General features: G+C 50.7%; 1 protein-coding gene and 1 long non-coding RNA gene across 12 annotated transcripts in view; one reads left to right on the top strand and one right to left on the bottom strand.

Annotated features, from left to right (window-relative positions):
* LOC126638554 (uncharacterized) overlaps window positions 1–21705 on the bottom strand; it is a 1011613-nt gene that overhangs the window by 228108 nt on the left and 761800 nt on the right. The window lies entirely within an intron of this gene.
* Window positions 384–21705, top strand: part of SH3PXD2B (SH3 and PX domains 2B) — a 71238-nt gene continuing 49916 nt past the window's right edge. For 3 of the 5 annotated variants that reach the window (XR_007628620.1, XM_050312497.1, XM_050312500.1), the window contains exons 1-2: window positions 395–508; window positions 11976–12056. Coding sequence is in view for 4 of the 5 variants with exons in the window: in XM_050312497.1 (XP_050168454.1) it covers window positions 437–508; window positions 11976–12056 (153 nt within the window). In the remaining variant the exon portion in view is untranslated. Of the gene's footprint in view, window positions 509–11975; window positions 12057–20032; window positions 20086–21705 lie in introns of those variants that run through there. The other 2 variants (XM_050312498.1, XM_050312499.1) reach the window with 2 other exon arrangements.

Raw genomic sequence — 21705 nt, forward strand, 5'->3', positions numbered from 1 at the left:
CATGGGCCATGAGCAGGGTGAAGAAACAAGAGCTGGTGATGGAGCGCACGCACAGACAAGCAGGGCAAGCCCGGACCCCTCCAGCCCCTCCAACCACCTCCCCGGGAGGGACAGCACAGTGCGCTCAGACATCCCCGCGCTCCGAGACGGAGCGGGGGCATCACGAGGCGGACCCGACGGTCCCTGCCGGCGGAGACGCGCCGGGCGGGCGGTGCCGGCCGCCCCTTTAAGCGGGCGGTGGTGGGGCCGCCCCGCTGGCCGGGATAGGCCGGGGCGGGCCGGGGCCGCCTCCCGCCCCCCGCCCCCGGCAGCGGGCGGCGCGGCGGGGCTCGGCTGGGCTCGGCTCGGCGCTGCAGGCTCCGGTCCCGGCTGCGAGCGCCAGTGCCTCCCCCGCGCCTCCGCCGCTCCCGCGGGCTGCGAGGGGCCGAGCAGCGGCATGCCCAGGCGGAGCATCGCGGAGGTGAAGGTGCTGGACGTGCAGAAGCGGCGCATCCCCAACAAGCACTATGTGAGTGGCGCGGCTCCGGGCGCCCGCTCCGCCGAGCCCGGCCCTGGGCAAACAAAGGCCGGGCGCTGCCGGCCCGCGGGCGGCCCCGCTCCCGCACGGAGCTCCGGGAAGGGAGGAAGGAGGAGGAGGAGGGTGGCAGCGCTGCCGGGTCTGCCGCTCCCACCCCGGTGTCTCCCGTGCGGGTCACCCGGTGCCCCTCTGCCAGCGTGGGGATGTGCCGCCTCTTCCCCCCAGACCGCGCTCCCGGGCAGCGCCGGTGCCGAACCTGCGCGGGACCCACCGGGGGATTCCCGGGGGCTTCGGGCGGGGGTCGCTGGAGGCGCTCCCGGGGTACCGCACACCGGGGAGGCGGCCCCGGGCACAGCCGCCGAGCGCCTCCGCTTCGGTGCGGGAGCAGCGCTTGGCAGAGGGGACATGGGACCTGTTGGCCGCGCAGTCCTGGGGTAAAGGACCACCCAGTTCCTGCATTCTGCGCTCTGGAAATGCTCTATCCCTGTAAGGAATCCCTCCTGTCCCCTGCACCCCTGCTGCGTGAGCTGCCCGGGCAGCGCCTTCCTGCGTGCTCCAGGGCATCTTCCAAACTGTTGTGGGTTTGTCTGTTTTTGAAAGTGGTTTTCTTTTTTTTATTATTATTTAAACTTTGGTGTGTTTCCAGGCATCTGTGGAGAGCTGTGGGTGAATCCTGGCAACAGTCATAAAACAAAGACCAAAATGTTCTTTCTGCCCCATTTGCCCTAGACCAGGGTGACCCAGTGACACACTGTTCGTGGTGTTTTGGTTGTGTAGATGTGGTGTTCACTCTGACTGGAGTGTGTTGTGTCAGAAAAGCTGGGATATCAAAGTTTTTGGGATATGAGGGGCTTCTCAAGCTCCTCTCAGCTGGTTTGTGTCAATGAGCAACAGTTGGAGGAAAGCTGAGGGCAGGTCAGCTCTAGGAGGGGAGAGTAAAGGGAAGGGGGCTGTTACCCTCTCCTTGCATTTAGGCATGAAGTGTGGCTGCTGCTGCCCAACCCCTTATCACCCCTTCTTCCTCTCCTGCCCTGCCTGTAGCTCTATCTGGCCCCAGTTCCAGATGTGCCCCTTTACCTGCTGTGTCCATCCCAGCCTTACTCATTGTGGCTGTGTCATGTACCCGATCTGGAGGAGCATGTACGTGAGGAGGTTTGTGAGCTGCGTACGCTTCTGTTTGTCTTGGCGGATCTGTTGCATCGCTGTCAGGTCCCGGAACAGGGCTCGAACGGGATCGCCTGCAGCTGCTCCTCTGCTTTCCCTTTAGACCCTCTTGTATCCTTGCTAGGCCTGGTGTCTCTGTGCACCCCTCGTGGGCAGTGTACCCGTGTTTGGGACATGCACCCCAAGTGCTGGACACAATTTGTTTTGTGTACTGTTCCTGCTCACCCTCTACCCGCAGTGGCGAGTCGGGTGGAGCTGGGCATAGCACAGATAATCCCTGTGAGGCTTTAAAACTGGGACAGAAATGTTTGCTGAGAAGGGAGCTGTGTGGTGGGGCAGCTGGGTGGGGACACTGGAGCAGAAGCTGCCGGGGTGGTGGGCGAAGGCGGCTGTGTGCAGTTCATGACAGCCAGCTGTGCAGTCCGGCCGTTCAGCCTCCGCTCCCTCCTCAGCCGAGTCCTTTGCCTCTAACCTTTCCCTGTACTTGTCTTGGACCGAAATCCAGCAGCATGAGCCAGCGTGGCTCACAGCGGGGCTGAGCCCAGGGAGGGGCCAGCAGCTTGCAGGCAGCTGCCTCCCGGAGCAGCGCTGGAGTGAATGGGAGCGCTCGCCTTGTTTAAGGAATCGATAGGAACCAGGCACATTCACAAAACCGGTTAATTATATGAAACCAAAACCTTCTCTTTTTTTTCCTCCTCCTGCAAGAGGGAAAGGAGGGGCAGCAAATCACGGCTGAGTCATCTTTAGGCTGTGTTTGCTGGCACACTGCAAATCCGAGTCAACCACAAAGTGTCCGTGTTAAACCTTTGCTCTCTGGCTTCTCCTTGCTGAGCATAGATGTGCTCTGCTCCATCCCCTGAGGCAGCTCTCACTGTCCCTGGGAAGGCTGGAGGACCAGGCTGGCTTTTCCTCCTGTTGCTTCTGTGCTAGTCTGACCAGTGAGTGACCTTCACTGCTCGGGCTCCTCTCTGCATCAGCGAGAGGCTTTTCTTCCCTAGACAACGGTGCAGTTGTGTTGCTTGTAGTGAGGCCACAGCAGAAAGTTGAGAATTCCACTTTCCCACAGAAAAGAGAGATCAAATCAGTGTTTCAAAGTCTTTATTGATGCCTGCAGTGGGGAGGGCTGTAGGAGAGGCTGGTCCTGTTCTGGCTCGTGTGGTTTGCCTTTCACCTTGGTAATGGAAGCAAAAAGAATTGTGTTGCCTGAGACAAAAACTTGTTCTATTTTGCACAACAGGTGGCACGATATTCTGCCAAACTGTGAGGCTTGGGCTGGGCAAGGACCCAGCAAGGTCCAAGGCAGGGTTTGGTAGCTGGGTACCAGCTTGAACGTGTGATGAGCTGAGTGTCAGGGTTCAGCTTGGGACCCAAACACGGCCCTGTACCCCCAAACTGCATTTGTGCCACTTGTGTCTTTAGGCTTTTTTTCACGGGCAGTGCCTGGAAGGGGCAGCAAGAAATGATCCTTGTGCAGGTGTTTGTTGCAGGATGCTCTGGATAGTGGCAGCCCATCATCCAAGTGAAGAAGGGGGCTCCATCCTTCAGGCAGTGGCTGGAGGGTCACCCTGCAGTAACATTTTCCATATAATCATATGTTAAGTGATCACAGCTTGTGCCCCTCAGGGACGCTGTTGGCAAGGGCTCCAGAGCAACACTGCAAATCTGAAAAGGCAAAGTCCAAGAGTAAAGTTTAAAAATAATCATTCTGAGTGGCAGAGTAGCAGACTGCCATTTCTATGGTCTGGCCAAGTCTCTGATAAATGAATGTTTATTCAGAAAAGACCCAAAACAAAGGCATAGTTGAAACAGACTAAATTTTCCTTTAAAGGACTTCACGTAGGATCTTTTTATAGTATTGTGTTTGTTATTCTCTAGTAGAAGCCCTAAAATAAAGCTTTTCCCTACTAAATCCAGATTTTGGTTGTTTTCTTTCCCTTGGGCAAGCTTCAGGATGTTTCATTTTAATGCAGCTGCAGTGTGTGTGTTGTTCTATGTGTTAATAGCGGAGCCATTGAATCACATCTTCATTTCTACATCCTGCTCACCAAGAACATTTTCATAGTTCATATAGTCTTAAATAGTTGTTCTAGAGCACAAAGCAAATTTATATGTTTGACAGGAAAGAGAGCAGCATGCTTTAGGTTGTGTTAGTTTATTGGGAAACCTGGGCTATGGTCTTGCAGGATTTCCATTCCCAGCCTCCTTGCACACACATATTGCTTTGAAAAGGGGAAACTTAAACAGTGAGCAGCACAGATTTATTTTGCAAGCTCAGTTTACAAGATGGCAGACTTTAAACAAGGTGAACACCTCATTTGTGGCAGCTGCCTTGCCAAAGTAATTAACAGTGCGCGTTGGAATCTGGTTGATAGCATCTATAGATATTTTAAAACCTGTTTGAGGGAAAACTACATTCAAAAAGTATATGTGTTATATTTTTGATGTGGAATTTGTGATGTGGTGGTAGGTATCTTGTTCCTTGTAGTGGTGAGGCTGGTCTGTGGTTTCATGGGTTGTCCAACCCAACCCAACTGCTTAGCTGGAATTGATTATGGAATGTTCATGGAAGAGCATTTGAATGGCAAGTGAGACAGGAGTGCTCCCAATCTAAAGATTCAGTGGTTCTTCACTGCCTTATATGTACAGAACAGAAGGTGCCTTCTGAAGAACCTGTGTCCCATGGACTGTGTGTCATGGTCCCCTGGTCCTGGCTTTCCTGGCTGGAGCAGAGCTCTGTGGGGCCCTGGCACAGTGTCACCTTGTGCAGCTGCCTTATTTCTGCTGCTGTGAATCATACCGGTTGTGTGGCTTAAGAAGGGCATCAGGGGATGACTCCCCCTGTGCTGTGCCCTCTGGGAAGGGTGACCATGCTCTTGGTATGGTGGGAATGTCCTGTGGGGAACCGAAGGAACTGGGTACATTTAGACCTAGGAAGCAGGGTCTGTTAACCAAACTAGGAATGAAAGAGAGTGAGTGTATGAAACAAGTGTTAGCCCAGGAAGCTGGAGTCTGAGTATTGGTGACCTCTAGAAGTTTGAGGGCTTTCTCAGCATCCTTAGTGATGTTTTGCTGTTGTATCCTGTGGTTTTGCCATGTCTCATCCCATTTCCTGCTGGCTGGTTAATGCTCTCCCACTCCAGGCAGGCCACAGGTTTGGAGCCTGTAGCTGGTAGAAATTTTGACCTGTCCTCATGCATTGTCCAGCGCTACAGAGCCAACCAGTCCTTCTTTCCACCTCACCTCTCAACAGAGTTAGGGTTTAAGGGAGCCCTGTTAGCCTTGTGAATGAAAATGCTGGATGAAAACCAGCACTGAAACGCAAATCAGGCTTTGTTTTTCTTCCCTAGTCATGTCAGTCAGGGCTGCTGAAAACCTTGAATGTCACAGTTCAGCAGAAGGGCCAAATCCTGCCTGTCACACGACCACTGAGGCAGGTGCAGCTCTGTGTGCAAAGCTGATGCTCATCCTCAGTTCCAACAGTGAACTCCAGCACCGGGGCCATCCACTGCCTCTGCCTGCTCAGAGCTCTGGTGACCTTGATCCCTCACAGCTTTGCTTTGGAGGGTATCTCTGTCTTCCGGCCGTTTCATGTAGCAGTGGGAAATGGGAAACAAAAGAATCCATATGTTTGACCTTCAGTGTGACTCAGAGCAAACGAGCGGGTGCATATGTGGTGCGACTGAGGGGTCTGAGCAGGGCTCAGGGGGGTTCCTGTGCTGGGCATAGCCTCATGTGTGTGCACTTTTCATCCCAGCAGCACTGGCTGTGTGCTCAGGCAGTGCTATGCCCTGGCAAGCTGTGCAGTAGTGGAGTGGGAAGAGGGTACAGTCAAAGGGATGAATCGGAGCGAAGGAAGGTGCCTGCTTTGTAGTCCCGATATCTGGGCAGGCTGGCTTGGGATATATGCTGTGGTGGGGAGGATATGCCTGTCCTGATGCTACCTGCAGCCCTGTTGCCCAGCTCCCTGCAGCTCTGACTTGTTGCTTCTGCCTGTCTCCTTTCCTAGAGGGACCACAGCAGCATCCCTGATGCCCTGCAGTTGCTGCTGGAATACCTTCTCCATGCCTTTCCCAGTGCTATCTGAGCCAGCATGACCCTTCTCCTAGTTCTCCTTGTGCACAAAGCAGGAGTGAGGGGGTAACAAGTTGTTTGGGGACAGAGCTAGGAGTCAGCTCTCCTGCTCCAGGCTTTGGCATCCTATGGCACAATAGCCCTGTGCTCCCCTCCCCAACCCCACACGCCTGCAGCAGCAAAGGATGATGGAGAGAGGCCAAGCACAGCAGCTTGATGCCAAGAACTTTCTTTGTTTCTAGCCACCTCCCTCTTTTTTTTTTTCTTTTCCTCTTACAATTTCCCACTCCCTTTTCTATATTAAACCCACTCTGGTTTGGCTCAGTCCCTCAGCTGCTTTGGTTTCTCTGCCCCTTTGGATTTCTCGGCACTCCTTTCTCATGTGGTGGCCGAAGGGATGGTGCGAGGCTCTCACACCACTTCCCTGCGTTTCAGGGTCGGGGGTAGCACGAGTGGAATAGAAAGACTGATGCTTTTGACTGATGCTTTTCCCTTTGCTGATGAGAGATGCTTTAAATATGTGGAGTTTTCCACAGAGAGGTTTATTGTACATAGTCTCCCTGGACCCGAGACCACACAGGCTCCAACCCTTTGGAAACAGCTCCGCAGACAGCTCTGACTCCACTGGAGGCTGTTATGTCTGGCTCTGCTCTAGGAGCTCTGCTGGAGGCTGGGGACCTACACTGGTGCCCATTGGGCAGAGCTGCATGTCCCTGCATCCCTGTGGAAGTGTCTGTCCAAGTGACAGTGGTGTTACTTTCCACCCTGATGTTGTCCACGTGCTTCCAGTGTGGGAACAACAGGGTCTTGGTGTGTGGGAGCTCTGGGCACAGGGATGTAGGGGAAGCCCTGGGGCTTTTGCAGAGCCACACAAGGAGGGCTGTGCCATGCCAGGGGAACTGCTGTTGTTATGGCTGTGCTGCACTTGGGCTTGAACTGGCATAGCTGGATGGTGCTGAACTTGGGCTGGACTTGCTGCTTGGTTCAACTGTGCCAGGCAGAGAGTTCCCAGGCCAGCCAGGAGCTGCCCTCTCCCAAAGCTTTACTTGTGGGCATTATGTGTGCCCACCCCCAGCCAGGATGCCTTGCAAGTCTCCATGTAAAACTTAGGAAAACTGCTCCTGTGGAAGGAGAAAGGCTGAAAATGTAGATCCAGGCTTTCCTGTAACCTCAGTCTGCCTTCTTCCTACTCAAACTTAAGCAGTCCAGGCTGCTTCCCAGCTTGTCTATGGTGTGTTTATGCAAGGAGCCCAGACCTCTTCTAGGAGGCCACACAACCTTGCGTTTCAAGAACGGGAAACTGTTTCTGGTTTGGTTTTTTGGTTTTTTTTTTTCAGTGTCTGTTCTTAATTCTGTTGCCTCAAGTCACCCGCTTGAATCATCTCCTCTCTCTACCCACGTCATTGAATGGGACAATGTGCCTCCTGGGGAAGGTACAAGACCAAGGGCTTGTGAAGGGCTCTGGAGTTCTCAGTCCCTTCAAGCAGTCGAAGTCACCAGCAACCACTGCTGTCTGCAACACCGAGGCTCTTCAGCAGTCCCTGGAAAAATACTTCTGGTGTTTGACTGCTCCCAGGGCTTATGCTACTTCATTTCTTCAAGAGGAAAAGAAAAAAAAAATAATTAAGTCTCTGGCTGCCCTTTCAGATAGAGATGATTTGCACTGGCTTCTCTTCCCCTCTGTTCCGCGCTCTAGTCCCCGTGACTCTGACTGCTCTGGATGTGGATCTGAGCTGGCTCCTGCAGCCTCCCTGCTCTTCTGGTGATGCCCAACACTGGAGCTTGCTCCCTGCCTGGGCTGCCATCCTGCCCAGGAGGATCTCCCTCCAGCTTTCTTGCGCTGCGAGTTGCCGACGTGTTTCCCCCGGGGCTGCAGAGCCCTTGCTGCAGTCCGAGCTGACTGGCAGCTCTCTTTGACAGCTCTGTTACGGTTGGCCAAGTGCCATTTGCATTTATTTTAGCAAACTGTCATTTTTTGACAGTTCCCTTCTGAGGGTTTTCAGTCCTATTTTCCACTGGCCTGTTCTCCTTCTGAGCTGCCTCTCCAGAGGTGCTGGGGAGGGGAGAGCAGTGACAGATGCCAGATCATGCCAGAGAGGACTGAGCTTATGGTGTCCACTGGGTGGACTGCAGGATTCCCTGGGCTTTTTTCCAGGTTATGTTTCCATTTAGGGCACCTGCTTTCTAATGTGACCAAGGAGAATATTGTGCAGTAATGGTCCCGTTGTTACACTTCCCAACTGGTAATTTTTGAGTAGTTGGTATGTGACCAGTTACTTATAGTGTAAGGAATTTGGAGATCCCAGGGAGTTTGGGAGCCAAATCCCCATGGAAGCTATCATAATTCTGCCTTTTGAATCTGCAGGTTTCCATTGTCTTTGAAGAATCTCTTCCATTTCTGCCCTCCAAGGGGATGGGAGCGTGGAGAGTATTTGGTGTTTGTGTGAAATGCTCCTCTCATCTGGCATTAAACAAGATCCACCTACACCTCCAAAATTGTCCCTGTGGCCTCTGTACTCCCAAGGATTGGAGGGCAGGCCTTGCTTCTTTGCTTTGGCCTTTGCTGAGGTTCTGACAAGGTTGTCCCGCCAGGAATGCCTCCATAACATGCTGCAATGGGACCATGGTTTCATGGCACAAGGGCAGGGAAGCTGGAGACAGGGAGAGGAGTGATGGGAGATGGAGGGGGTGTCTGTGGCTCCTTTAAACCTGAGAGCAGGATTTTGAGTGTATTGGAGTGGCCCTGACAGCTCTGTGCCTCTCCTCTGGCCTTGGTTTAGGAGGACAAATGCCGTGAGCTCCATCTCAAGGATTTTGGAAACACAGATATGAATTTCAGCTAGTCTCTCCAACCCATGACTGAAGTGAAGCTGAGGAGGGTTCAGTCCTGGTGGATTCTGCCTCTTCCAAAGCTCAGCTTGACCCACTGCCTTCAGGCATCAGCCCTCGCTGCAGGGTCTGGCGTGACACGTGCAGTGATGGAGGCTGGAACGGAGGGATGGAGGCTTTCAAGGTTGGGAGGGGGGCAGGGTAGGGTGTCCTTTCCAGAGGGAGGGAGAGGAGGTGAGGGTTCCTGAGTTTCACCAAGTCAGCTAGTTCCCTTCCATGGTGCAGACCTTGCTGCTGGCCTGGGAAAGGCTGTAAATATTTAGATAGCTCTGCCTGTTGGTTTTGGCCAGGGGCCCAGCCCACGGGATGGGGTTGCAGAGCCCCCTTCCTGGATCCGACCGCCCGCTGCCTCCCTGCCATCTGCTCGGCTCTCCCCACTCTGCAAGGAAATGTTGGAGAGGGATCCAAGTGGCAGCCCCCCCATTCCCAGCAGTGCTCCCTATGGGTGTATGTCCCAGAGGCAGTGCCAGCTGCAGCCCTGGGAGATCCCCTCGCTCTTTCCACGGAAAAGGTCTGCTGGTGGTTTTTCTGTGTTATTTCTTTGAAGGACTGTAGAAATTGGAGCTGGAGAAGACCCATGAAATAACTCTTTCCACATGCTCTCACCCACACAGCCAGGCTGGGAAAAAGCCTGTCCTCGGAGCAGCCTCTACAGGACTGGGGGTTGAGGGAGCAGCTGATGGGGAGGCTCCTATCAGGACAAAATTTGGATTTTTTTGGGCTGCTGCTTAATGGTGGCTGTTCCTGGCAGGACGTGGTGCAGTGCCAGGCCAGGAGGGGAAACTTTGAACCAAATGCAATGTTTTCAAAACTGTCTTGATTGTTGCAAGTGTCTTCCAAAAGCACCTGAGAAGGCAATGTGTAGGTGCTTGTGTGAGCTTGGTGCCTCATCATCTCCAGTCCCTCTTGAAACCATTGCTGGGCGGCCAAGGGCACTGTTAATACCTTTCCAAATCTGCACTCTCGTTGTTAGTTGAGAGCACCTGAGTTGTGTTTTCTGGTGTCTTTTTTTATCCCCAGGACAGCAGGGACTGGATTAGGTATTGGCAGAGACCAAGATCTGTGATGGTTCTGGTCAATAGAATACCTTGGATGGGACTGTTGAGAGGACAAGAGATATTCCCAAGGAAAGAGGAATCCAGCTTTACTGAGGCAGTGATTTTGTAGATACTGAGGAGGTCCTGTTCCTGTGGGCTTCCCCATCTTTTCTGCTTTCCATGAGGAGGTGAGGAGATACGCCTGGAGACCTTTCTGCTGTTTAAGCGGGATGTGCAAGAAACTGTTACCCTGACTCCTGGGAGATCTGCATTTCAGCAAAATAGGAGTGAGGTCAGCACTTAGGAGAAATACTCCTTCCCTAATAGCAAAGGTTGCAATAAAGTGTGGTGTGCCTTCAAATCTCATGGCTTTATTACCCTTAAGAGCTCTGAATTCATTTTGGCTTGAGTAAATCCACATCCTGATTAAAATCCCAGTCTAATAAGCTGTTGACTCCAAATAAAGGCAGGATAGGAATAAACAATGAAGAAAAGTTGGCTCTTCCTGCTGCCCCAGTGGAAGGCTTTCTCCAGGCAGGCAGCCAGCAGTGATATAACCCCGTGAAGTGCTGTAGACTGGTAAGAGAGCTGGGATATCAGCTGAGCTTCCAACCCAAATGAGCTCATGCTGGCCTGCTGGCAGCTCCTGGGACGAGGGTAAAGGCAGCTTGGACACTCACTTAGCATCAAGTTAACACTTAGTTTGCTGATGCTGTGGTGCCCCCTCACAGCAGAATGTGGTTTATCCAGATCTCCACAGCTGGCACAGATGTTGTCTTGCAGGAGCCCTCTGTCTTCCTTGTGTTAACACGTAGAAAGTGCAGGTCTTTCGGCTCAGAACTAAGAGTTTGTGAATGAAAGAAGAGATTCAGATTTGGTCTGGGAGAGGTTTGGTGGTACTGTGACACCCAGCCAGCTCACAGCTGTGTTTGGGCTCATCATCTGGTTTAACAAAAGTGGATGTTGAATTGCTGGGTTGAAAGTAGGGAAGTTCTTTATTGTAGCAATAAGAACTTGCTTCATCTTTCTTAATTTGGAAGTGATTCCAGTGGGAGGAGTTTGACATTCCTCAGGAGTCTCCTCACTTCAGTGGGTCATGCTGTGCTAGCCCTCTGAGCAGCAGCAAGGTTTTGGTTAGATTTTTAGTGCATCATTTGAGTAAGTTTGATGAGCTCAAATAATTGAGTGCTGTGTTATCCATGTGATCTCCTGGTGTTTGAGTTTGGATATTGGGCTGGGATGTTGGTCTCATTCCAGAATCTGGAAAAATGGGGATCTCAGTGAGAAAACTTGTGAAACTCTTGAGGGGATTCTTTTTAAATACCAAAACATCAGCATTCTAAGAGCCTTCATGCCTTATTGTGTTAGCTGAAGTTCTAGCAGGTCCCTTCACCTGGGCTTTTTAATGTTTTGTTCCTGCTTCAGTGAGTTGATACTTGAATTTCTGGGGGAAATGAGGACGTGAGTTAGGAGAAAAAAATGACTGTGCCCTCGTTCTGCTCAGTCAATCTGTTATCAATTTGAGATTTGCATCACTTGAGTGTTACACTGGCATCTCATCAAGGGTTATCTTTTGGTTTCTGTGAACAACAAGTGATGACATTAGATAAAGAATTGTCTCATTCTTCTATTTGCTTGTTGTCTTTCACAGAAGAACAAATGATGAAATGGGCTGGGTTTTGTTTTTTGTTTTGCATTTATCACCAGTAGGAGCCTGGTCATATGGTCTGTGAATAACCTGCAATGACTAGGATTGATTGTGTAGCACTTTAAGAATCAGGAGGGTGGTTTGTACCCCAGAAAGAACCCAGAATCTCAGAGCTGCTTATGAATCTGCAGAACAGATAGAGTTTCAGACCTTGGGGACTTGAGGTCTTGCAAGCCCCAGCGCCAGGAGCCAGGCTGGTGTGGGGGCCACTCTGGAATCTTGGCATCAAACTTGATGCTGCAGCTGTAGATGGGATGGCCAAGGCTCAGTTATTAACTCATAATGTGTCTGGGAGGGACTTGAACTGTGTTTTTGCACGGAGGTGCCCTTTCACGTTTAGTGTGTGCCCTTATTTTGAGCTAGGGAGCTGTCTCAGTTCACAGCCATAAGCATTTAGTAGACAGTTAAACTGCAGCAGTGAAGCTTAATAATTTAAATTTACTTACGTTCTGGTATCTCTGAAATGACTTTAAGCGCTCCTGTGAACTCCCTGGTTGACACCCAGCCTTGGGGGCTGTGCTGACAGCTTTGGGTTGTGGTGTGGATTGTTGGGTCATTCCTCTCTGATTCCTTCCTCTGTTCCCTACAGGTTTACATCATCAAGGTCACCTGGTCCAATGGATCCACAGAGGTCATATACCGACGGTACAGCAAGTTCTTCGACCTGCAGGTAAGAATTTGTCCACTTCTTGGGGTTTTAACTTCGGAAGGTCTGTTGAGCTGTGTGGTTTCTGCCTTATGCTGACCATGCCTTCTGTGATTTACCAGAAGATGCTTTGATTCGAGGCCACCTAACCATAATTTCGGGCATCCTTGAGAAAGCAAGAAAAAAGCAACCTCAAAAACTGGACGGATTCTTCGTTCCGGTGCCCCTTGCACATCAGTGGGAACATCCTGGGTATTTTGCAAGTCCCAGTTTTAATGTTCTGCTGTCAGTTTCTGGGCTAAGTGTGCCCAAGGCTGCTTCAGTGTGTTTGAGTTCCTGCAACAGAAATCTCTGCAATTGGTGGGGATTTTACTGGGGTCTTTCTGTTTGCTTTGGGGGAGGATTTTGGTCAAGTTAGGCCCAAATTCCATTCTTGTGGAGCTCATACCGTGCCTTTCCCAGTGGCTATCACATCAAACCAGGGCTGCCACGGAAAAGTGACGATTCCCTGGATCGCTGTCCCACTGGCTGACATTCTGGGGAGGGCCAATGCTAGCCCAGAGGGCAGCTGGCAACATCTGCATTAGTACCTGAAGGGAGCCTAAAGACAGATGGAGAGGGGCTTTTTACAAAAGCATGTAGTGACAGGGCAGGGGGGAATGGCTTCAAACTGACAGAGTAGGTTTAGGTCAGATATTAGGAAGAAATTCATCCCTGTAAAGGTGGTGAGGCACTTGCACAGGTTGCCCAGAGAAGCTGTGGCTGCCCCATCCCCGGAGGTGTTTAGAGCCAGTTGGATGGAGCTCTGAGCAACCTGGTTCTGTGGAAAGTGTCCCTGTCCACAGCAGAGGAGCTTGGAACTACATGATCTGTAAGGTCCCTTCCAACCCAGGCCATTCTATGATTCATTTACCTCCTGGTGCAGGGGGGAGCCAGGAGGAAAATGGAGCTGGGAGGGAGGAGGCTGGAAAGGCAGTTGGGACAGGCTGGGTTGCAGAAAGCCAAAGCCAGTGTTCTGGGTAAGCAGGCAAAGGGTGTTTTCCACCCCCTCCTTGGTGGAGATGAGCCAAGGGGTCTGGCTGAGCTTTATGAGCCAAAACACAAACTGAGCTGCTGGAACAGGCTCTGTGCAGAGGAGAAAAGAAAAATGCATGAAGTGATCTATGGATCGGCAGCAGCTGCCAGAAGGGCCACTGGTATGTCACTCCTGGGCTGTGTGGGACCAGGAGAGGAGCTGGGCACCCTCTGCCTCCAGCATCCCACTCACGTGACGCTGAGCATTGCTATAGGTTGTATCTCAAAGGGTGCAGTGCTTGCCTGGGAATGAGGATGCCTTTCCTGAAATCGCTGCATCCAGACACCACTAAAGTTACAGCCCGCCCAGCAGAGCAAGCCCCTGGGAATCCAGATGGCTTTCCCAGGTTCAGCCTGGCTTCAGGTCAGCCTGTGGAGCCTGGGATTGTGTGAGATGCTGCTCACGTCAGTGGTGCCCTGCCCCCTGCCCAACAGGGCACCTTCTGCAGAGCTGTGGATCTGACCGTGTAGAGGCCACAGTCCAGCAAGAGCCTGGCTTTGGCAGGACCCTGGCTGTCCATCCCCTGCCCTGTGGTGCTGTCCTGTATCATCTTGCTGGGCAGGGCCAGGTAGGGTGGCATGGGCAGCTTCTGGTGCAGGCAGGGGTTAAACTGTGTGCAGCTGCTTGTGTAACCAAGGAAATACTAAAGTAAATAAACAGGGAACAGCTGTTGGGCAGCAGCCAGGGCTGGAAGGAAATGGAACTCGTGCTTCCTTCTCCACAGCATCTTATCTTCACTGGTGCTCCAAGGTGGTGGCCAAGCTCATTCTGTTGTTTGCTGCAAGGGGGCACAATCTTTTGGGGTTTATTTGATAAAATGGTGCCTCTAGCTGTGTTGTTTCATTGAACTGCCTTGCTCCTTGTGAGGAAAGAATTTAGGGAATTTAGGGAAGAGTGACCATCCTTCCTGTCTCCATCCCCTTCCATCTTGGCTGGATCTATGCACGGTCCTAAAAGGGAAGTGCCATCACTGGGGCTGTCTGGAGTCAGAGCCTCAAATTGGCTCTGCAAAATACCCTGGAGCACCTTTGGAGTCAGAGGTACTTGATATAGATATATAGATATGATATAGATATATAGATATGTATATATATATATATATATCATTGTGCAGATGGGAAAGTTTAAAGCAAACATCTCCCCCCTTCCTGGTTCCTTGCAGCTTTTTCTTAAAAAAATAAAAAGTAACCACTCCTTTTTGGCTCTGTTGAAAGAATGAAGGAATCTGTGGTTTTTCCCTTCCTTCCCCCTTATCTCACATGCTTCCTGGTGTCCTTATTTTAAACTTGTGGTGCAGTACAGTGGAAATTGGATTGAAAGGCGAGGAGTGAAACAGATCCTCCTAGCACAGTGGAAAAAAATGCTCTAGGTAGGCTTGGTAGCACTGACTGTTGCCATTGCTGGAGGGCTTTATTGTGTGGCTGTTGGATGATTCTATGCCAGTTTTAGCTCTTTAGGCAGAAATTTTCCATGCTGGAAATTATTCATGCCTCTGGTTATTAAAAGAAAAAAATCCACAAAACCCCCGCAGAAAACCCTGATTGACTAAAATGGTTCAGCTGCTTCTGAAAACAGTAAGAGGGGAAAATATTTTTCCCGGGTCCAGGTCTGATGATCTTTTGATGCGTTGGAGGAAGAATTGGAAACTTGAGTCGCAGGTGATCTCTGTGTCAAGAATCTGTCTTTCATGTTATCCAGTGAAAATCCATCCAAATTTATTCATACTTACAGCCTTGAGCAATTGCAGTACATGCATGTTTGGGTAGAGATATTTGTTAATTTAATATCAATGTTCCCAGTGATTCTGGCTGTGCTTTTCATGCTCCTGTCAGAAGCTGAGCAGGGTTCTGTTTTTTCAAGAGCAGCTCTGGCCATATTCGGATAAAGGTTGGTGCACCCTCATTTGCTCTCGGTGACTCTTCCTTGTCAGTGAGACGGAAGCCATTTGATCCAAGAGGAGAACTTGGTGGGGCAGGAGTGAGGGCTGGTGGGGGCTGACCCTGGGCTGATGTGATGCTGCAGTTCAGAGCAGCACAGCCACAGACATGTGAGTGGTTGGGGATTTTCTCCTGATATTCCCTGTGGGGCCACAGCTGATTCGCTTGTCACCTTCCATTGTGGCCAAACAATTATTTTAGGAGTAGGGCCAAGTAAAACACGTGCGCACTCAATACTGACAGCCTCGCCGGCTCCCACTGCAACCGGAGGGCAGTGTCCTTCCCTCCCCAGCCAGGCAGGAATGACATTCAAAACAAACCATCTGCTGAGCCAAAGCAGGAGTGAAGCCTGGAGTTTACTGGTCTCTGACTCCACAGAATCATTTAGTTTGGGAAAGACCTCCAAGGTCGAGTCCAACTTTTGACTAATCCCCACCTTGTCAACCAGACCAGAGCACTGAGTGCCACGTCCAGTCGTTCCTTGAATACCTTCAGGGAACAGCGACTTCTGACTCCCTGGGCAGTCCATTCCAATGCCTGACAACCCTTTCCATGAAAAAATCCTTCCTGTGTCTGTCTGGATGCAGAGATGTCAGACCAGTTGTGTTCCCCATGCTGAAATGGGGAATGTCTAAAGCCACCTGGCTGGGCACAGCAATGCCACAAAGGCTGTGCTGTTGCCAGCTGGGAGCATTAGAGGTTTGGCCCAAGTACTGTGGACTTGCAGGGCTCTACCCTTTGGTGTCCAAGCCCAAACCCGGCCCTCTCCTGCAGAAGTCCAGGTTTACAGCTCATCGCTACAGCAGCCTTTCCAAGCACCACCCTGCATTTCCCTTCCAAGGCTGGCAAAACATCCTCTTTCTGCCTAATTACCTGTTTCCATTCCATTGATCACACCAAGGGCCATTCACTGTCACGCAGGAGGTTGTCACCTTCTCTTTTAGGGCTGGTGACCGATGCTTCTTCCTCAACTGATCTCTTGTATCCCAGCACGAGGTACAAGCTGGTGCTTCTTCCTAGTCCCAGGCCAGTGTTTTAAGCAGATGAAGTGGTGGCTCTCCTCCTTTGGGAATCGTGCAGGTCATGCCCTTTCCTGCTCTGGGGTCATGGCAGTGAGGCTCAGTGTATACTATGTCAGGTGGTGAAATTGAGAAAAGAATGATGAAGCTGAGGATCAATTCCACCTCCTACACACTACTCATTGCAGGAGAAATCTCTCAGTGACCTGGGCAGAGCTCAGGAGCATTTTTGCTGTGTAGATCCTCTGTGCTCAGGTTCCTTCTGTCTCTCCTCCTTGTTTTCTCCATAAATGTTTTCCATCATGTGGCAATTTACATGAGGGCAACGTTTTAGGGATTAAGAAAGATAAAATTGTAATTCTAAAGCTTGCAACGTATTGTAACTGTATGATTCGTAGTAAATTTGTAACTGCAAACACCAAACTCAGTTCTGCATGAATCTCTTGGCTGGAGGAATAATTTTCTTCAAATAGGACTGAGGCTCTTGCATAACACTCACTATGCCAGATGTGAGCTATTGGGAGCAGATGGATGCTGTTCCTAAGAAATAAAGGCAGTAAGATTGATGTTTGCAAGGATGCCAGTTGTATCCAGGACACTAATTGGGGCTGGCATGGAAGTTGGTGATCAGACATGTGGTGGACAGAGATAAAGAATCAGGGTCTGGTGTGCCTGAGAGATGCTTCCAGCCGTGCTGGCAGGGGAAGAGCTGTGCAGTGACTTGCAGGGCTCCATTGGATCATGTTGGATGCATCACTCGGCAGGAGGTTAACAAGTTTCTTGGAAGAATCCTCTTGATACTATTGGCTGTAAGGACTGTTGGTTAGAGAACAGATTCCGGCTTGTCTTTCGTGTTTTTTTTATGGAAACCCCCAAAAAGAAACATTTTTTCCCCACTCTGTAATTATGAGCTCATCAGCCACGATGGTAGTCATTTCAAGTCTTGCTGTGACCAAGAGCCACTGTTCTCTTGATACATTCCTAAAACATCCTTACTTCCAAACCCAACCTTTTTATATCTTTCCTGATATTACCAGCCCCCTGTGCTGTCCCTGGGCAGGAGCCCTGCTTCATGTCCTTCAGGTTCTTAGCTGGAAACTTTCAGCTTTGACCCACCTGGACCCATGTCATCTTGGACAGAGTCATGCAGCCCTCAGGCCAACAGCTTTGTGTGTAACACCAAAAAATAAATTGTCTGTTGAAGTGGTGCCTACTTCTATGAGAAAATTGGCAGAAGGCAATGGTCTGTGCCTGTCATCTTGATGCAGAAGACAGATTAGGCCTTCTGGAGGGAGTTCCTCACCTGTTGTGTGAGGCGCCAGGGAAAGGGGGAAAAGTGTGTATCTTAGTGATTCAGGCTGTTTTTAAATAAAACACCACATTAAAATGGGCTCAGAAGACTGTAGCTGGCACAAAAAGATGAATTGTTCTCATCAGCTTGTTTCAGGCAGTTGGACTCTTGAAAAATTAAAATGAGCCTCTTGCATTTCTTCCAGCTATTGTGAGCTCTGTGCTTGCTTTCCTCTGCCTTCGCTCCTCCTCCTCCTCTGCTCTTTAACCTGGACTCCTGCCAGGGCACACAGTTCACAAAGGTGGAGTGTTGTTATCTTAATTCAGAGGTGGAAAACAAGGGGCAGGGGTGCTGAGTAATGTGTCCCAAACAGCACAAGGCTCCTTCAGGTGGGAACACCATCCAAGGCACTCCTTGAATCTCCCCGCTCTCCTGCGTGGTGCCTGGTCTGGGCGGCCTCTTTGATGGAAAAGCCCTAAGGCAGCTCTGCCAGGCTGTGGCTTCAGGAGATGGATGTCTTTTTGTGTCCAGGGATTGTAAACAGGGCTCCTTCAATAGCTATTGCATAACAGGAATCTTATTTCAACACTCTGGGGATTTCTTTTTCCTCCAGGGTTTGTGAAGTTCAGCAAAATTCTGTGCAGTTGCGTGTGCAATGTACTTCGTGGTTTCACCCCGCCACAAAGATAAATCACCAGGATCTTGCTCTTAGGCAGCTGGATCATGAAAGACAGGCCCTTGCGTGACCGAGGACAAGAAAAAACCCACAGCTTCCTACGGTGAGGTTTCTGCTACAAAGCACTAGCAACTGCTTTTTCCTCTGTGCCCAGACTGCACTGAGAGCCAGCAGCTTAAACACCCTGTGCAGAAGTGTAGAAACAGTGAATTCCCATAATGGAACTCAAGAGAAGGAGAAACACTTTCCATTAAATGAGGACAACCTCTGTCTGTATAAGAAACCACCAGTATTTTTCCAGCAGTGCATCTAAGATCTCCATCATTCTCCTCCTCTCTCCCTCCACAAAGAACATGTACAGTCCAACGCACTTCAACCTAGTTAAAAGTTGGCTCCTAAATGTTTTCTCTTTCCAAATGTCTCCCATTTATAGCTTTCCAGCGTTTGGCAGCAGGAGTCGGCGCATTCCCGTGCATGCTAGTGCCGAGGCAGGTCACTGAGTTATAATTGGCCCAGGCTGGCACCCTGACTCGCTTTGCATTCCGTGCCTGGCAGGAGAGCAGGGCTGCTGAAAGCTGTGCCTGTCCCTGGGAATCGGCAGCTTGTCCTCCCTGACAGTTGGTGCTGGAGGAGGGTTCCCAGGCCAGTGCACACCTGGGGCATGTGTGTCTGCAGGAGAAATAGTTTTCAGTTCTTGCAGCTAAAGGCTTTCTTGAGCAGCTGCTGAGAACAGCACTCTGTGGCTTTTGGTTAGTTCCAAGCTGCGTGCCCTTCCCTTTTTCTTCAAGCACGCAGCTCCACACACTCCTGCTTTGAGCCTCTCTCTGCCTGCTCCCATCAGGCACATCGCCTGGCACTGCCCTGATGGACCGATGGCAAAGGAGGGCTGGCTCCTGAGCCTGTTCTCTGTTCATTCATCCCTGTTGGCACCCCTGGTCTCCTTCCCTCTGGAAACTTGGCAGTGCAGCTGGAGGAGACAACATTCATAGCCTTTGCTTCCCAGCCCCAGGGGAAGTACATCTCAGGAGAAGAATTGCAGGATGAAAGATCTGGAGGGGAGCCTGAGTACAACCCACGGAGGGGGGATGCAGAAGGATGGGGAGGATAAAAGTTCCATCCCTTGGGGATGTAGCTAAGGTCTCGTGCTGACAATCCAGTGTTGTTTTATTTGGTGAGTCTTTCGATAATGCAATGTTTAAAGGTTGTCCTGTAACGTGAGGTGAGGAGTTACACCCCTCTCCCTGAGTTAGGGGTGAGCTGATGCCCTTCCACTCCCCAGCTACTTACTGAAAAAACTGGAAATTCAGCAGCCTCATTCCTGGGAGGGCTGAGCAGGATTCCAGGATGGCAGGACCTCACTGGTGGTCCCTCTCCTGCCCAGTGCCCATGGGATCTGTCCCTGGGGAGGTGCCCAGGGCCCTGCTGCAGGTGCCTGTCTGTGACTGGGGGTTTTAGTGAGGTTTTGTGGGTCTGGGCTGATGCGAGACCCAGTGTCTCCGCCTGCTCTTAATCAGTCTAACGCAGCCCACTTTTCTGGTAGAAAGACCTGCAATTTATATCATGTGGCAGCAGCCCTGGATCCAAAATGAACCACTTTCAAGCTGATTGATGCTGCCTGGGGAGAAGCTGAGGATGGATAGCAGTAAATCAGTGCAAAGGAGTGCTGTGTCTCAGAGTGGTAGATTTTTAGTAAAATGGTCAGGACTTGTTTATTTTGCTAAACCCATATGATATAGTGTGGACAGTAGCGTGCACCACCCACGTATCATGAACATCAAGAAGTGGAAGCAGTTTTATGGTGAGTGGAAGAGGGAAATAAGAGCTGGGAGGTGGTGGTTCTGGGCTTGTTCTTGTAGAGGAAGGTGATAAAGCCGAAGGGAGGACATGTTTTTTTCTGCAGTCCTGGTTTCTCACTCTCTTTCATGCCTTTCAGTGGATTACATCAGGCTGTCACAGGTCTACCACAGTGCTGTAAATCACTGCTCCAGCGCTGCCTGTTGGAAGTGCTTTCCCTGGAAGATGTCTTGCAGTCTTGGAATCCCCTTGCAAAGCAAGGTGTGAACCTCTGCAGTGGCATCCTGGGGTCCTGATGGGCCTGGGCACAAGTGAAGGATTTAACCGCTTCCTCGTCCTTCCCAGCACTCTGCTCCATCCAACAAGTGATGCTCCTTTTTTCTTACTTTCCTGCATGTTTTTTCCCCTTCTCCTACACACTCTCTGCCCTGAGGCTTGTCTGTCTCCTGATTCCCATCACTGGGATCCAGCACAGAATTTTCCTGGGTGTGTGGCAGGCACCCTGTGGGAGGGACGAGGAAGGCAGGTCTGTGCCAGCTGCAGAGGCCGCTCCATCGGCTGGACTGGTGGAGACCCTGTGGGGTGAGCAAGGCTGGGTGTGCAGGATCTGCCCTTCCTCCATGACTCACGGCTTCCAGGCAGCAGGGAGGGGGACCTTGTTAGCCAGAAAGTGAAGAGGGAAAAACGTGACATGGTGCCAGTGGGTGGATGCAGCAGGGCTCCAGCAGCCAGCCTGTCCACTCCGTGGTGCCATGCTGACTCCATGGTTTTCCTGCCAGCGGCTGAGGCTTTGCTCCTCCACTGCCACAGGGGTGCTGCAGTGCTGTTCTGTTCACTTCTGCTCATCTTCTCATTGCCTCGTGGCTCCCACGCATCCCTGGGATATGGGATGCTGCTCTATACCCTCCTCAGTGGCAACTTCCATGTTCTGTTTTTACCTGGCATTGCAATGTGAGCAGTAACCTAGGGTGGAAATGGTCTCTGGGGGCAGTAGGACAGCCAGCATTTTCCCTGTCATAATTCCCCTTCCCTGAGCCTTTCTGCCTTACTGGTGCCATATCTCGAGGCCTTTACAGTCAGGGTGAGTCACTGAGTAGTGAATTATAAATGATGTTTATGGCTGTCTTTACCTGGCAGCATGGAAATTAGATCTTGGAGATTAGGTTTGGGAGGTATAATTAAGGGAGGTGAATTTATTGTTTTAATACTGCCTTTGATAGAACATTTAGGGTTTGGGCAAGAAGCAGCTTTCATTTGGATGTCATTTTTCACTGCTGATACCATATTACCTTAGCCAAACCAGGTATTTTTCAGTACGAAAGGTGCTGTTGTGTACCTTATGAAGACTTCTTTGCACTCCCATTTTCCTCTGCAAGCTGATCATTTAGCGTCATCCATGGTCTGGTACTTGACCTTTTTGGAGAGGAAGAAGATATTTTGTTGTAGCAGACTTTGAGAAATACCTCCCTCAGCGAGTGGTTTGGGTGCAAACAGGTTTGAGACCCTTCTGAGACTGATCCCTCTCCCCAAGTTGGTAGAAAAACAGCTCTGCGAGCTTGGAGCGGCTCCTGGAGAGCCAGGAATGAGGAGGAGGATGGAGGTGAGACCTGTCCCTGTCTTGTGCTGCAGACTAAAGTTCTCTTGGTTTTTCACTATTAATTTTCTTTAAAAGGCTTTCCCCTTGATGAGTCACTTAAAACATGAAAAAAAGTGCCTTTTAATTTTAGCTGTTAGGTTTTAGTGTTTAAAATTGAAACATTAATTGTAATGGATACTCACTCATCTGCTGATTTTCTTCTTGGCAAATCAGCATTTTCCAGTTTTCCTCCTAGCTCCAGGAAATAAAAAAGTCCCCTTGGAAAGTTACCAGGAGCAACAAGG

This window comes from Myiozetetes cayanensis, unplaced genomic scaffold (genome assembly GCF_022539395.1).
Source record: "Myiozetetes cayanensis isolate MyiCay16 unplaced genomic scaffold, myiCay2020 scf17, whole genome shotgun sequence".
Classification (NCBI taxonomy): domain Eukaryota; kingdom Metazoa; phylum Chordata; class Aves; order Passeriformes; family Tyrannidae; genus Myiozetetes; species Myiozetetes cayanensis.